At 44.4% G+C, this 13,379-nt stretch overlaps 1 protein-coding gene across 1 annotated transcript in view; it reads right to left on the bottom strand.

Moving 5' to 3' along the window:
* Nucleotides 1-12,732, bottom strand: part of Khdrbs1 (KH RNA binding domain containing, signal transduction associated 1) — a 36,365-nt gene extending 23,633 nt beyond the window's left edge. Inside the window, exon 1 of the mRNA XM_048434275.3 lies at nt 12,213-12,732. Coding sequence (XP_048290232.1) covers nt 12,213-12,594 — 382 coding nt within the window. The 5' untranslated portion in view covers nt 12,595-12,732. The remainder of the gene's footprint in view (nt 1-12,212) is intronic.
* Nucleotides 12,733-13,379: the final 647 nt, after the last annotated feature.

The raw sequence follows: 13,379 nt of genomic DNA, 5'->3' as shown, positions 1-13,379 counted from the left end.
CTCCCTTTTGGTCTCCATGAGCACCAGGCAAATACATGGTGCACAGACACCAGGCAAATACATGGTGCACAGACATACATGCAGGCAAACCACTCATACACATAAAATAAAAATAAACAAATCTTCAAAAACAAAACAAAAATACTAGGCATTTTCTAACTTCAAATCTCACATCCCACAGCTGGGCAGTGAGTGGTGGCACATGTCTTTAATTCCAGCACTGGGGGAGGCAGAGACATGATGATCTCTGTGTGTTCCAGGCCAGTATGGTCTACAGACTTAGTCCTAGGACAGTCAAGGCTTTACAAAGAAACCGTCTCAAAAAAACAAAACAAACAAACAAAAAAAACCCTCATATCCCTCATGTTTTTGTTTTTTTCAAGATAGGGTTTCTCTGCTTTTGAGCCTGTCCTGGAAATAGCTCTTGTGGACCAGGCAGGCTGGCCTTGAATTCACAGAGATCTGCCTGCTTCTGCCTCCTGAGTGTTGGGATTAAAAGCATGCGCCACCACCGCCTGGTTCCCTCCTGTGTTCTTAATGAAAGACAAAGGACACTTTAAGCAATTAAAAGCTAACTTTATAAAAATTTTACAAAGTACAATTTATGCCTGGTGTGGTGGCACAAACCCTTAATCACTTTGAAGGCAGAGGCAGGCAGTATATATAGTAGGTTCCAGGAGAGCTATGCATACAGTGAGACCCTATTTTTTGCTTCCTCAAAAGAAAAGAATTTGAAAAGGAAGCTTCTCATGGCTTACCCAAAACCAAATGTGGTAGAACATGCCTATGATCCCAGCACTCAAGAGAACTGTGAGTTCAAAGCCAGCCTAAGCTATACATCAAGAACTTGTCTTTTGAGTGAGTGAGTGAGAGGGGGGGAGGGGGGAGGAGGGGGGAGGAGAGGAGAGGAGAGGAGAGGAGAGGAGAGGAGAGGAGAGGAGAGGAGAGGAGAGGAGAGGAGAGGAGAGGACAAACAATTAAAAGGATATCTTACCCTCAGGCAAAAGCACTTTCTAGACAACACTTCTAAAACTGATTCCCTCAAATGATGTTTGTCTGGGCCACTGGAGGCCTTGGATGTCCCAAGAGTCAAAGAAAGAATAGCTAAGGGATAAACAACACAGAGATGTGACCCATATGTTCGTTGGCTTGGCAATTACAATTTATCTTTTTTTTTTTTAAAGTTTTTCCAGCTAGTCAGTGGTGGCACATGTCTTTACTCAGCATCCCAGCACTCAGGAGGCAGAGGCAGGCGGATCTCTGTGAGTTCGAGGCCAGCCTGGTCTATAAGAGCTAGTTCCAGGACAGGCTCCAAAACTACAGAGAAACCCTGCATCGAAAAAGTTTTTCCAGACAGGGATTCACTGTGTTGCCCTAGCTGTCCTGAAACTCAGTTTTTGGAACAAGCTGGCTTCAAACTCACAAAGACTTGCCTGCCTCTGCCTCCCAAGTGCTGGGATTAAGGGCATGAGCCACCATAGCCTGGCTAATTTATCTTATCCAGTGTCTTTGATGTGTCAGGAGTTTTAGATTACTCATTATAACCAACATTATTTTCCTTTAATAGACAAGAAACCTGAATTCAGAAGTGTTAGGAAATTTGCCACCAAATTTGCTATCAAACTACTAAACAGAACATTTGTACCAAGTCACTGCTTTTGCCATAGTAGATTGAATTAAACATATGGCTTATTTTTTAAAAAATATTTATTTATTTATTATGTATACAATGTTCTGTCTGTGTGTATGCCTGCAGGCCAGAAGAGGGCACCAGACCTCGTTACAGATGGTTGTGAGCCACCATGTGGTTGCTGGGAATTGAACTCAGGACCTTTGGAAGAGCAGTCAGTGCTTCTTAACTGCTGAGCCATCTCTCCAGCCCAATTTGCAATTTTTTAAAAAAGATTTATTTATTTATTATGTATACTGTATTCTCAGTATTGTCTGCATGCATGCCTACAGGCCAGAAGAGGGCACCAGACCTCGTTACAGATGGTTGTGAGCCACCATGTGGTTGCTGGGAATTGAACTCAGGACTTTTGGAAGAGCAGGCAATGTTCTTAACCTCTGAGCCATCTCTCCAGCCCCCATGGCTTATTTTTTTAACTTTCACAAATTTTTCTCCCTTTTGTCCCTCTACAAGCTTCCAAAAATTAGGATTCTTTAATGCATCTCAGACCGAAGAACAGGGCTGTTTGCCTGTTTAAAGGAGCTTTCATCTAGGTAAACACTCCTCCTACCTATCTCAATCTCCAGAGGACAAGGATTCTAGATGTGCACTATCATACATAACTAGCTAAAACATCTATTTTGAGGGATAAACAAAACTGAATTGAATCCTGGCACTGCTGCGTCTATAAAGTGTGGTCTTACTTTAAAACAGAATAAGTTGAGTGTATGCTATGTCAACCCATGCCTATAACCCAGGCCCTTAGGAAGAAGCAGAAGGCCAGCCTGGGTTATAAGACCCCGCCTCAAACTATACCCCCAAAAATGAAGAGGACAAACAAACTCCACCACCACACACAAAAGGTTAGTATTAGATAAGCCTAGGAGGAAAAATGGATTGGACTGAGTGGTTCAGGCCTGCAATCTCAGCTAACAGAAGGCTGGAGCAAGAAAGATTTCAAGGTCAAGCCCAGAAAATGTCGTGAGATCTGATCTCAAGTTAAAAAGTAAAAAGAGCCAGGCAGTGCTTAGCACACATTTATGATAGATCTCTTAGTCTGAGTTCAGCTTAGTAATCAGAGCAAGTTCCAGGATAGCCAGGGAGGGCCACACAGCCCCGCCTTAAAGAACCAAATCGTAAAAAGAAAGCAGAGATTATTAGCATGCTGTACTGCAAAGGCATTGGGGTCAATCCTCAGGACCACCAAAACAAATTTTATAAACAACTGTCTTGAGTAAAAACAGACCACCACGTATATTATATTAATTTCCTAACATCTGATAAGAACTGCCTATGGAGCAAGACAACAGTCAAGATTTTTCTTTATCACTAAGGTGTCAAGACTGACTTAGCAAATCTGCTAAGAATGAAATTCTGTCATCCTCTTAGACTCCAGGAGCACTGCAACCTTCTGTTAACAGTTTCTGGAATTCTACAAACATCAAAACTAAATGTCTGCAATTCCTAGTACAATGCCAGGCTGACACACACATGTAAACATGGGAAGAAACCTCCCAACCTCCCTCATTCACATGCTACTTCCAGTCTTACAACTTTTTCCATTAGTGCCATCTTTTTGAAAACATAAACCCCAATATCTTTGTATATTTACCAAATTGTTTCAAGCAAGAACACCTAGCATATTAGGTTCCTAATCTTTTTTTTCCCCCTTGGAACTTGCTCCGTAGACCAGGCTAGCCTTGAAGGATCAGAGATCCTCCTGTCTCTGTCTCCCGAGTGCTGGGATTAAAGACATGCGCCACCACGACCTGGCTCCTAATCTTTTCTTCCCCTAGCAGGGTGGTTCACGGGCCTCCAAGAATATGAAGAAAGCTGTTAACTGGCTCCCCTGCCCCACAAATATACAAAGTAACAATATGCTACCTACAATATTGGCTAAGAATGGAGAAAATGGCCTGGCAGTGGTGGCCCACGACTTTAATCCCAGCACTCTGGAGGCAGAAGCAGGTGGCTCTCTAAATTCAAGGTCACCTTGGTCTACAAAGCTGAGTGCTAGGACAACCAGGGCTGCTAACACAGAGAAACCCTGCCTAGAACCTCCCCACAAAAAAAGAATGGAGAAAATATGGATATTGGCTCCCCTCAGAGCCTGAGTTTGGAATCCTTGTATAGGAGCTCAGTTCTTGTAGGTAAAACTAAATTATAGCATATATATCATGGCTTCCCAAATTCTTCCCTTGGGGAAAGGCTTTAAAATGTAGGGATCTCTCTCTCTCTCTCTCTCTCTCTCTCTCTCTCTCTCTCTCTCTCTCTCTCTCCTTGTTTCTGGCTTTCAAGACAAGGTTTCTCTGTGTTTCCCTGGTTGTCCTGGAACTTACTCTATAGATCAAGCTGGCCTCAAGCTTAGAGATCCACCTGCTTCCACCTCCCAAGTGCCGGGAGGTTAAAGGCATGTGCCACCACAGCCTGTCTTAGGGATTTTTTCTTTTTAAATTAAAAAATTTTTAAAGAAAAAATCTATTTATATGCACTCTTCCCCCAATAACGTTTCATTTTATGTGCATGAGTATTTTGCCTGAATGCATGTCTATGCACCACTAATATGCCTGGTAGTATAGGCCAGAAGAGTGCATCAGATGCCCTGGAACTGGAGTTACAAACAGCTATGAGCCACTATGTGGCTGCTTACAAATGAACTCAGGACCTCGGGAAGAGTAACCAGTGCTCAACTGCTCAGCTACCTCTCCAGCCACATTTGCCTCCTGTGTGTATGTAAAGCACATATATGCCTAGTATTCAGAGACCAGACGAGTACATGAATCAGATCCTCCAGAACTAGAATTACAGGCAGTTACTTGCTGAAACGTGGATGCTACAAAACTAAACCAAGGTCATATATAAAAGCAGGAAGTGCTTTTAAACGCCAAGCCATCTTCCCATGCCCATGCTACCTTATTTATAGGCTTCATCATCATTATCTCCCCGAAACATCAGTAACCAATCTGTTTTCAAGAATGTTAGACTCAGGTGTGATAGTACTCAAGAGACTGAGTGCATTAAATTTACAAGTTCAAGGCCAACCCAAACTAAATAGCAGTATCTTGTCTCAAAGAAAATGTTGCATTAGCAGGGTATGATGATAGCACACATGCCTTTAATCCCAGCACTCAGAGGCAGAGGTAAGGGGATCTCTAGGAGACCAAACTGGTTTACAGTTAGCTCTAGCTCTAGGCTAGCCAGGGCTCTACTGTGAGACCCCATCACAAAGAAATTACAAGGGCTTTACACATGCTAGGCATTTTACCACTAAACTATACACAGCTTTTTTTTTTGACAATTGGGAATTTTTTTAAAATTTTATGTGCATTGGTGTGAAGGTGTCAGATCCCCTGGAACTGGATTTTCAGACAGTTGTGAGCTGCCATGTGGGTGCTGGGAATTGAACCCAAGTCCTCTGGAAGAGCAGTCAGTGTTCTTAACCACTGAGCCATTTCTCCAGCCCTATACACAGCTTTTTTACATTTTCATTTTGCAACGAGTTCTCACTAAATTCCCAGGCTGGCCCACAACTCTAGCATGCCTTGAACCCAAGATTTGCTTTGGCTTCCTGAGTAGTTGGGATTCTTAAGAGGCCTGTACCAACAGGCCCAGTTTGTTGCTAAGATTCAAGGAATTTGAGTCTTCTGATTTTCAAATGAAATCTCAAACTGTGATCTGGAGTTATGCCAACTACCAGCAGTATGTGTAAATTCCTTCTAACTCAAGGTCTCAGCCCATTTCTTGGTCTTAAACCTGTCCATGTATCACACTTTCAATGTCTTCCTGTCTCTAAAGACTTTTAACCATTTACCTTCATTTACTCTTTTAGCTACTTTATATTCTAATCAAGGCAAAAAAATATTTTTCTCCCCCCACAACCCACTAAAATCCCTTGCTGTGCAGAACATCAAACACAGGACCTTGCACATGCCAAACATGTGTTCTACCACAGAACTACATTCCAGGCCTTCAAGACAGAAACTAAATCTAGTTGGAATTAGTTTACAATACAGCACATGATTCTTCTGATTGAAATAAAGATCTTCTGATGACTCTTACTCTATCCCAACTCTTCACTATTTGAGTCATTTATAATGCCTACTTTCTTAATTGTAAAGAACATTAACAGACTGTAACTTTTATGTGAATTTCCCTGACTTGGGGGGAAAAAAAAGTCTAGTCTAGCCAGGTGGTAGTGGTGCAGGCCCTTAATCCCAGCACCCAATCAGAGGCAGGTGGATCTCAGGGCCAGCCTGGTCTACAGAGGACAGACAGTCAGGGATATACAGAGAAACCCTGTCGCCAAAAAAAAAAAAAAAAAAAAAAAAGTCTAGCATGGATAGGTAACCGAGTCTTTCTTTATCTACATGGTATCTATTATCACAGCTAAACATGGATTTGGCCTACAGCAGTAGCAGTAAGTCTGTCTATGTTCTACATTCCTCGGAATTCTGTCAGTGTTTTCCCATCAAAGTCATTTATAACAAAGTATAAGGCCACTCTGAGCAGCACCCTTCCAAGACGGAAAAGTGGTTAAAAATGAGACAAATCGGGCAGTGGTGGCACATACTGTTAATCCCGACACTTGGGAGACAGAGACAGGAGGATCTCCATGAGTTCGATGCCAGCCTAGTCTACAAGAACTAGTTCCTAGGACAGTCAAGGCTGTTACACAGAGAAGCCCTGTCTTGGGAAAAGAAAGCAAGAAGGTGCAAAAAATCATGGCAAATGGGGATGCCCAACAAATACATAATTACAGCTGGTCTTGGTGGCTAATTCCACTCAGGAGGCAGAGGCAGGTAGTCTTGTGAGTTCTGAGGCCACAGTGAGTTTCAGGACAGCCAGTACCATGTAGAAAGACCCTGTACCCCAAACTGTACACACACACACACACACACACACACACACACACACACACACACACAAATACATAGTATACATACACATATAATGTATTGTTATACTATGTAGTACACCAGAAGCTGATAAATACAAAATAAACTGGGAGAGTTGTGTGGTGGTAGAACGGTGGTCTGGGCCTTACTGCACTTTATAGGAAATGGACAGAGATGTCTGAAGTGTTGGGCTCTGCTCTCTAGTGTTCTTTATCTTAGCTTTTCCACCCTCATTTCCCTTCTAGCACTCTATACTTTACCATTCCTTTCTTAGTTCACCCAATTAGAGCTTATTTTGAAAGTTCAATGTGTAGTAGGTAGTATATAATGAGGGAATCAAGAAAAAAAATTTAGATGCTGGAGGGAAAAAAAAAGAGTCAAGTGTGCGAATCAAAATGTAGACTGTTTGTAAATCCTGTTTTGTGCTACTAATTTAGTTTTACCAACTATTATCTGTAATGGTAATAAGATTATCTTCTCAGCCATGGCATATGACTTTAGTCCCAGCACTCAGAGGCATAGATCTGAGTTTGAGGACAGCCTGGTCTACAGATCAAGTTCCAGGAGAGTCAGGATTTGACAGAGAAACCCTGCCTAGACAAAAAGACTATTTTCTCACAGTCCTTATGAACGTTAAATACAGAATAGAGAGATGGCTCCGTAGTTAAGAGCACTTACTGCTCTTCCAGAGGACCTGAGTTCAATTCCCAGCCCCTACATCAGGCAGTTCACAAATGCCTATAAACTCTAGCTCCAGAGGATCTGATGCTCTTTTCTGACTTCCAAGAAGCACCTGTATACACATGGCATACACACACTTAAATAAATTTTTTTAAAAAAAAAGCTAATATATTTTGATCCACTGCCCAGCACAATAAACATTTAGCTATTTTCTCCTTGCATGTGATCTGTCTACAGCGTAAATTCAGTCTTCCTTTCTCACATTTTTCTGTTCTGGGACAATGTTCTTGCACACTGTAAAGATATGTCACTCTTACTGGTTTAATAAAAAGTTAATTGGCCAGGCAGGAAGTATAGGCGGGACAACCAGACTAGGAGAATTCTGGGAAAGGGAAAGACAGAGATGCAATTGTCAGATGCAGAGGAAGCGAGAATGCCTTACTGAGAAAAGGTACCAAGCCACGTGGCTAAACATAGATAAAAGTTACAGGTTAATTTAAGTTGTAAGAGCTAGTTAGTAATAAGCCCAAACAATAAGTCAAATAATTTGCATTTTTAAAAAAATATTTATTTATTTATTAATACACGATAGTTTGTCTGTGTGTATGCCTGGAGGCCAGAAGAGGGCACCAGACCTCGTTACAGATGGTTGTGAGCCACCATGTGGTTGCTGGGAATTGAACTCAGGACCTTTGGAAGAGCAGGCAGTGCTCTTAACCTCTGAGCCATCTCTCCAGACCCCAGTTTGCAATTAATATAAGCCTCTGTGTGCTTATTTTGGGACTGAACAGCTACAGGATAAGGCAGGACAGAAACTTTCATCTACATTTTTCCCTTTTCTGGATTATTCAGAAATATCTTAAGTCTGGCCTATAATCTTATCATTAAGGAAGAAGGCAGAAAATAGTTCACATTAGAGGGCAGTCTGAGCTACACACAGACTTGTGTCAAACAAAAATGTCTGGGAAAGCAGCTCCAGGGGTAAAGTACCTGTCAGAATGAGGATGACAAGTTCACAGCCTGCTCAAGCTATTGAGAGCCCAAAGGTGGCCTAAATACGTTAGTGAAATTGTCTCAGATTTAGTTTTAAGGGTGGTGAGAGTTCAGAGGTAAAGCTACTCTATTCATGTCAAGTTTACAAATAACCTGAGCTTTATTTTGATCTACCCCAGCATGGTGGAAAGAAACTGACACCCCTAAACTGTACTCTGACTGCTATAGACCCACCACGGCATACCTCCCCCCCCCATACGTAAAAATAATTTTTGTTTCGTTTTGTTTTTAGAGACAGGGTCTCACTATGTAGCCCTGGCTGGCCTGGAACTCAGAGATCTACCTCAAGAGTGCTGGGATTAATGGTGTGTAATGTCATCTTCCACCTAAAAAACATTACAAAGCCAGTAGCTCTCAGTGGTAGAGTGTTTGCTTAGTACCAGTTAAGAAAAGAGGGATGAATGTAACTGGAAAATTTGAGCCAGGATTATTGCTACAAGCAATAGGGCATAATATATACAATTTCCAGGCCAGACAAGGCCATATAGCAAAATCTTGTCTCAAAATAATAAATACGCTAAAATTCATACTAAGAAAAATCTCCATACATCCCAATCTGGTACTTCAGTGAGTCAATATTTACCTCAATTTCATTTCTCCAATGGAAGTATCAGTTTGAAACAGACATGACAGTGTACACCTATAGTCCCAGAACTTAGGAAATAGAACCTGGGCTACACGAGACCCTTGCCTCAAAAAGCCAAAGGAAAAGGGCTGAGGAGCTGACACAGCAGCTAAGAACACTGGCTGCTCCACCAGGATCCAAGTTCAGTTCTCAGCACTGTACAACACACACCTGTAACTGCAGTTCCAGTTTCCCGAGTATTGATGCCTCCTATTGGTCTTCGTAGGCAACAGGCACACAAGCACCACAATTAGACAAAACACTCCATATACAGAAAATAAAAATATTTTTAAGGCTGGTAGCTGGTGGCAATGCCTTTACTTGGGAGGCAAAGGCAGACAGATCTCTGGGATTTCAAGGCCAGCCTGGCCTACAGAGCAAGTCTAGGTTAACCAGAACTGTTTCACAGAGAAACCCTGTGGGGGGTGGGGGAGTAAGATCACCAAAATCAAACAAACAAAAAACAAAACAACTTTTAAGGAAGTAAAAGCCAAGGGCAATGCAGATCCCTGTGGGTTCAAAGCCAGCCAGCCTAGTCTACATAGTTAGACTTTAACTCAAGAAAGAAAAGGAAGAGAAGAGCAAAACCAAACAAAGGGAAAAAAGACCCAACTTAAATAAATTAACTAAAGCATTCTCCCTTAGTAAACACAAACCCAAGTTCAAAGTGACTGCAAAGTTAAAAGTAACATTAAAGAATCATTTTTTTCCCCTTTTGATGAACCCAGGAAACCTTTTACAAGATGACCACCAGCACCTGAGATCAGAAAGGCCAAACTCTACCTCGTACATGCAGTAATTTATAACCAGAAGAAAGCTGTGGTGACATTTAATCTATTGAGTGTAGGCCACAACAAACTGGCTGATTTTACATATAATTTAGTTCTCGAACACTTTACAGATGAAACTGCTGAGAGTAAGTTTCTAAGGATTAACTAGTTAAAGGTCAGTTTCCAAAGTTAACATCTTAGAGCATATTTAATTCTCCTTCAATTAATCTGTCAGGTTAAAAGATTTAAGACTCCTACCAAGTCAGCCTTTATCACAGAGACACTCTTCAGTCTGCAGGTTTTTGGTCTCAGTAAACAGACACTGGTGTTTGTTATTTGCAAGCCAGTATGAAAACATAAAAAAGATGGCCTGAGTATGCAGATCAGCTAATAGGGTGCCAATAATGCATAAAGTTCTATGTTTGATCATAGGCACTGCACAAACTGAGTGTGATGAGGCACACCTCCCAACTCTGCAGTTAGAGGCAGAAGTAACAGAAGCTCAAAGTTATCCTGGGGGGGGGGGGGGGGCTAGAGAGATGGCTCAGAGGTTAAGAGCACTGGCTGTTCTTCCAGAGGTTCAATTCTCAATAACCATCTAGAATGAGATCTGGTACCCTCTCTTGCGTGCAGTTTGTGTGTGTGTGTGTAAACATATAAATGAATCTTTAATTAAAAAAAAAAGTCATCCTTGGTTACATCACGTAGCCTCAACTACATTAGACCTGCCTCAAATTAAAAAGGAAAAATATGAAAATTCTTACCGGTATTAACCTGTTAGAATGTAATGGACAGAAACATAAGAACCTAGCAAGGCAGTGGTGGCACACAGCTTTTATCCCAGCACTCTGGGAGGTAGAGGGAGGCAGATCTCTGAGTTTGAGGCAAGTTCCTGCACAGCCAGAAAAACACAAGAGAAATCCTGTCACGAAAAACAAAAAAAAGAAAAAGAGACATAAGAACTTGAGTATGGTCATGCAGTGGTGGGGCATGCTTTTAATCCCAGCACGTGGGAGGCAGAGGCAGAGGCAGGCTGATCTCTGTGAGTTCGAAGCCAGCCTGCCTGGTCTAGGAGAGCTAGTTCCAGGACAGGCACCAAAGCTACAGAGAAACCCTGTCTCGAAAAAAATTTTAAAAAATAAAAAAAAAGAACCCGAGGGCACTAAGTTGAAATGCAACCAATTGATCTCAAACGTTGGTATTTACTGACCACAGTTTTGCTTACTGTACTTTAAGACCCTTAATTGCTGTTTTTATAATCTGCCTGTAAAGAAAACCAGTTCTTAAATCATTCTGTAGATACAAGACCTCTTTGCAATGTAAAAATAGTAAAGTCCTTTCATCAATGCTGTAGGCAAATAACATTTTTCCTTTTATTTCATTTAAGATTAGTATCTGAGTGCCTAAAGGACAAAAGAGAACATCAGATTCCCTGGTGCTGAAGTTACAGGTGTTTGTGAGCCACATGATGTGGGTGCTGATCCCGGTGGAAGAGCAGAAAGTGCTCTTAACCGCTGATCCATCTCTCCACCAGATAATGGTATTTTCACAATGAACTGTCCACAGTATCATTCTGGCCAGAATCCAACTACTCATTCAGTGAGACGGACAGTGGGTTTTCATATGCTCAATAAGATTTGGATATCATAAGAAATACGTGTGCTTCAAAACCATGCCTTAACTACAAGTGAGGATCTGAGTAAGAAAACTAAGTCAAGACAGCTCGCTAGTCTGCAAGCCGAGAACAAAGGCCACCTTTCTTAAACTACCTCTACTCAAGCCAAAATTAAAACAAGACTGATTTCTCGTTCATTTCACGCTAAAAAAAAACCTAGGTCCCTTACCTCCCTCTATCACTTCTTCCCACGGTCTCTGGCTTACTTTCCCTACTTTTGCATGCTTGCCAAGACACATTTTAAAATAAAGGAGAAAAACCGTCCTGGTCCGCAGCTATTCTTATTCGTCAGGCCTTAGCGGGAAAACTCGGTTCGGGAAAACATCAACCTCGGTCCGATTGTCTCGTCGCTCCAGCCTCTGAGTAACTTAAAACCGAGTTCCCGCTAAGTCCCGCACCGCTCGCTAGACCGTGCCGGAGGCTGACGAGCATCCCGGCCCTCTCTCCCAGTTCCTCCCAGTTCCGGCCGTCTTTCCCTCCTACACCCCAGATCAAGGCGCTCTCCACAACGCACAATCAAAAAGGGTTTTCTGTTTTGTTTTGTTTTTTTCTCTTTGGGAAAGCGGGTTCATTTCTGAAAAGATCTGGTCGTTGGCGCGCGGGGCAACTACTAGAGGAGGAGGCAGGGTCGGGAAGGGGGCGGGAGCACCGTACTATCCATCAAGCTCTCCGCGCTCGCGTCCAAGGCTCAGAAATCTCCCCTTACACCCTGAGCTGGGGTGGGACTCGTGGTGCAGGATCTCGAAGGACAGGTTGAGAAGGAAACTCTCGAAGCCAGGGCAGTCCGAGGGGGCGGGAGCAAGACGAACAAAGCGGCGGCCACCCACCGCCAAGATCCGCTTACCTACAGACAAGAGCTGCATGGCGTGAGTGAAAGACGGATCGAGGGAGTCCTTCTCAGCCATGAGTTCGGGCAGGTACTTATTCTCCGGCTCCATCTTGGCCGCGGCTGTGGCTGACGGGGGCAGCAGCGGGGTCGGCGCGGAACCCACGACAGTCGCGTCGGGACCCGTGGCCGAGGGAGGCAGCAGCGGTGGAGGCTGCGTAGCGGGCGAGGCCCGTACGCCCCCTCTAGGCCCACCTCCGCCTCCCCGGGACCGGTGTGGCAGCGGTGACGGCCGAGTCGGGGTCTGACGCACCGAGGGGTGGACACCTGAAGGGTCCATGGAGCCGCTGCGGCCCGAGGACCGAGTCAGGCGCGCGGCAGGGTCGTCCCGGCGCTGCATCGGGGAGGATGTGTAGCGAGCGAGCGAGAAAGCGATGCGACGGCAGCCGAGGCCCGAGCGGCGGTTGGCGGGGGTGGAAGAGCGGGAGCGACGGCGACAGAAGCCGACCCGAGCGACCCAGCGAGAGAGCACCGGAAATGAGGCGGCGCGCGTGCGCAGGCGTCTACCGGCACCGCCCTTGAGTTTCTCCGCGGAGAACAAAGTCCCCAGTCGGGCCACGGCGCCTGCGCCGACTCAGGACGTAGCCTCCCCGCTCAGGCTTTGAGTTTTTTGCGCCTGCGCGGGCGCCAGCCGCCTTCGTTCGTTTCTTTTTTTTCTTTTCCACGTGACTCGGCGCTAGCGGTACACGTGTCTCCCCCCCCCTTCCCCACACTCTGGCGGAGGGGGCGGGAGCTGTGGAATGTCTTTGTCTGCGCGCGGGCCCGCGGAGTGTGGGGCTGCGGACCTGTTATTCGTAGGCCACGCCTCCTCCAACGGCCGAGCTTCGGGAGCTCCCTGGAAAGACCGAGAGGAATCGGGGGCCGCCCCACCGCTTCTGGGGACCCGGAGAGGGGAAAAGAGGGTTAGAGCAGTGTGAGACCGGAAGAGAGGGAAAGACTGCCCCAACGGGATGGGAAGATGGGAGCACTGGGAGAGGCTGACCAAGGAATAAGTGTCGTGGGTGTGAGAAAGGGAAGCCTGAAGGGAGAAATAGAAGACTAAATAAATAAAAGACTTAGAGAAGTGTCCATCAGAGACGCAAAGACCGAAAGAAAGGGGCTCCAGACCCAAGCAAGACACCCAGG

This window comes from Myodes glareolus, chromosome 3 (genome assembly GCF_982192425.1).
Source record: "Myodes glareolus chromosome 3, mMyoGla1.1, whole genome shotgun sequence".
NCBI classification, from domain to species: Eukaryota; Metazoa; Chordata; class Mammalia; order Rodentia; family Cricetidae; genus Myodes; species Myodes glareolus.
This window is presented reverse-complemented; position numbering and strand designations above follow the sequence as displayed.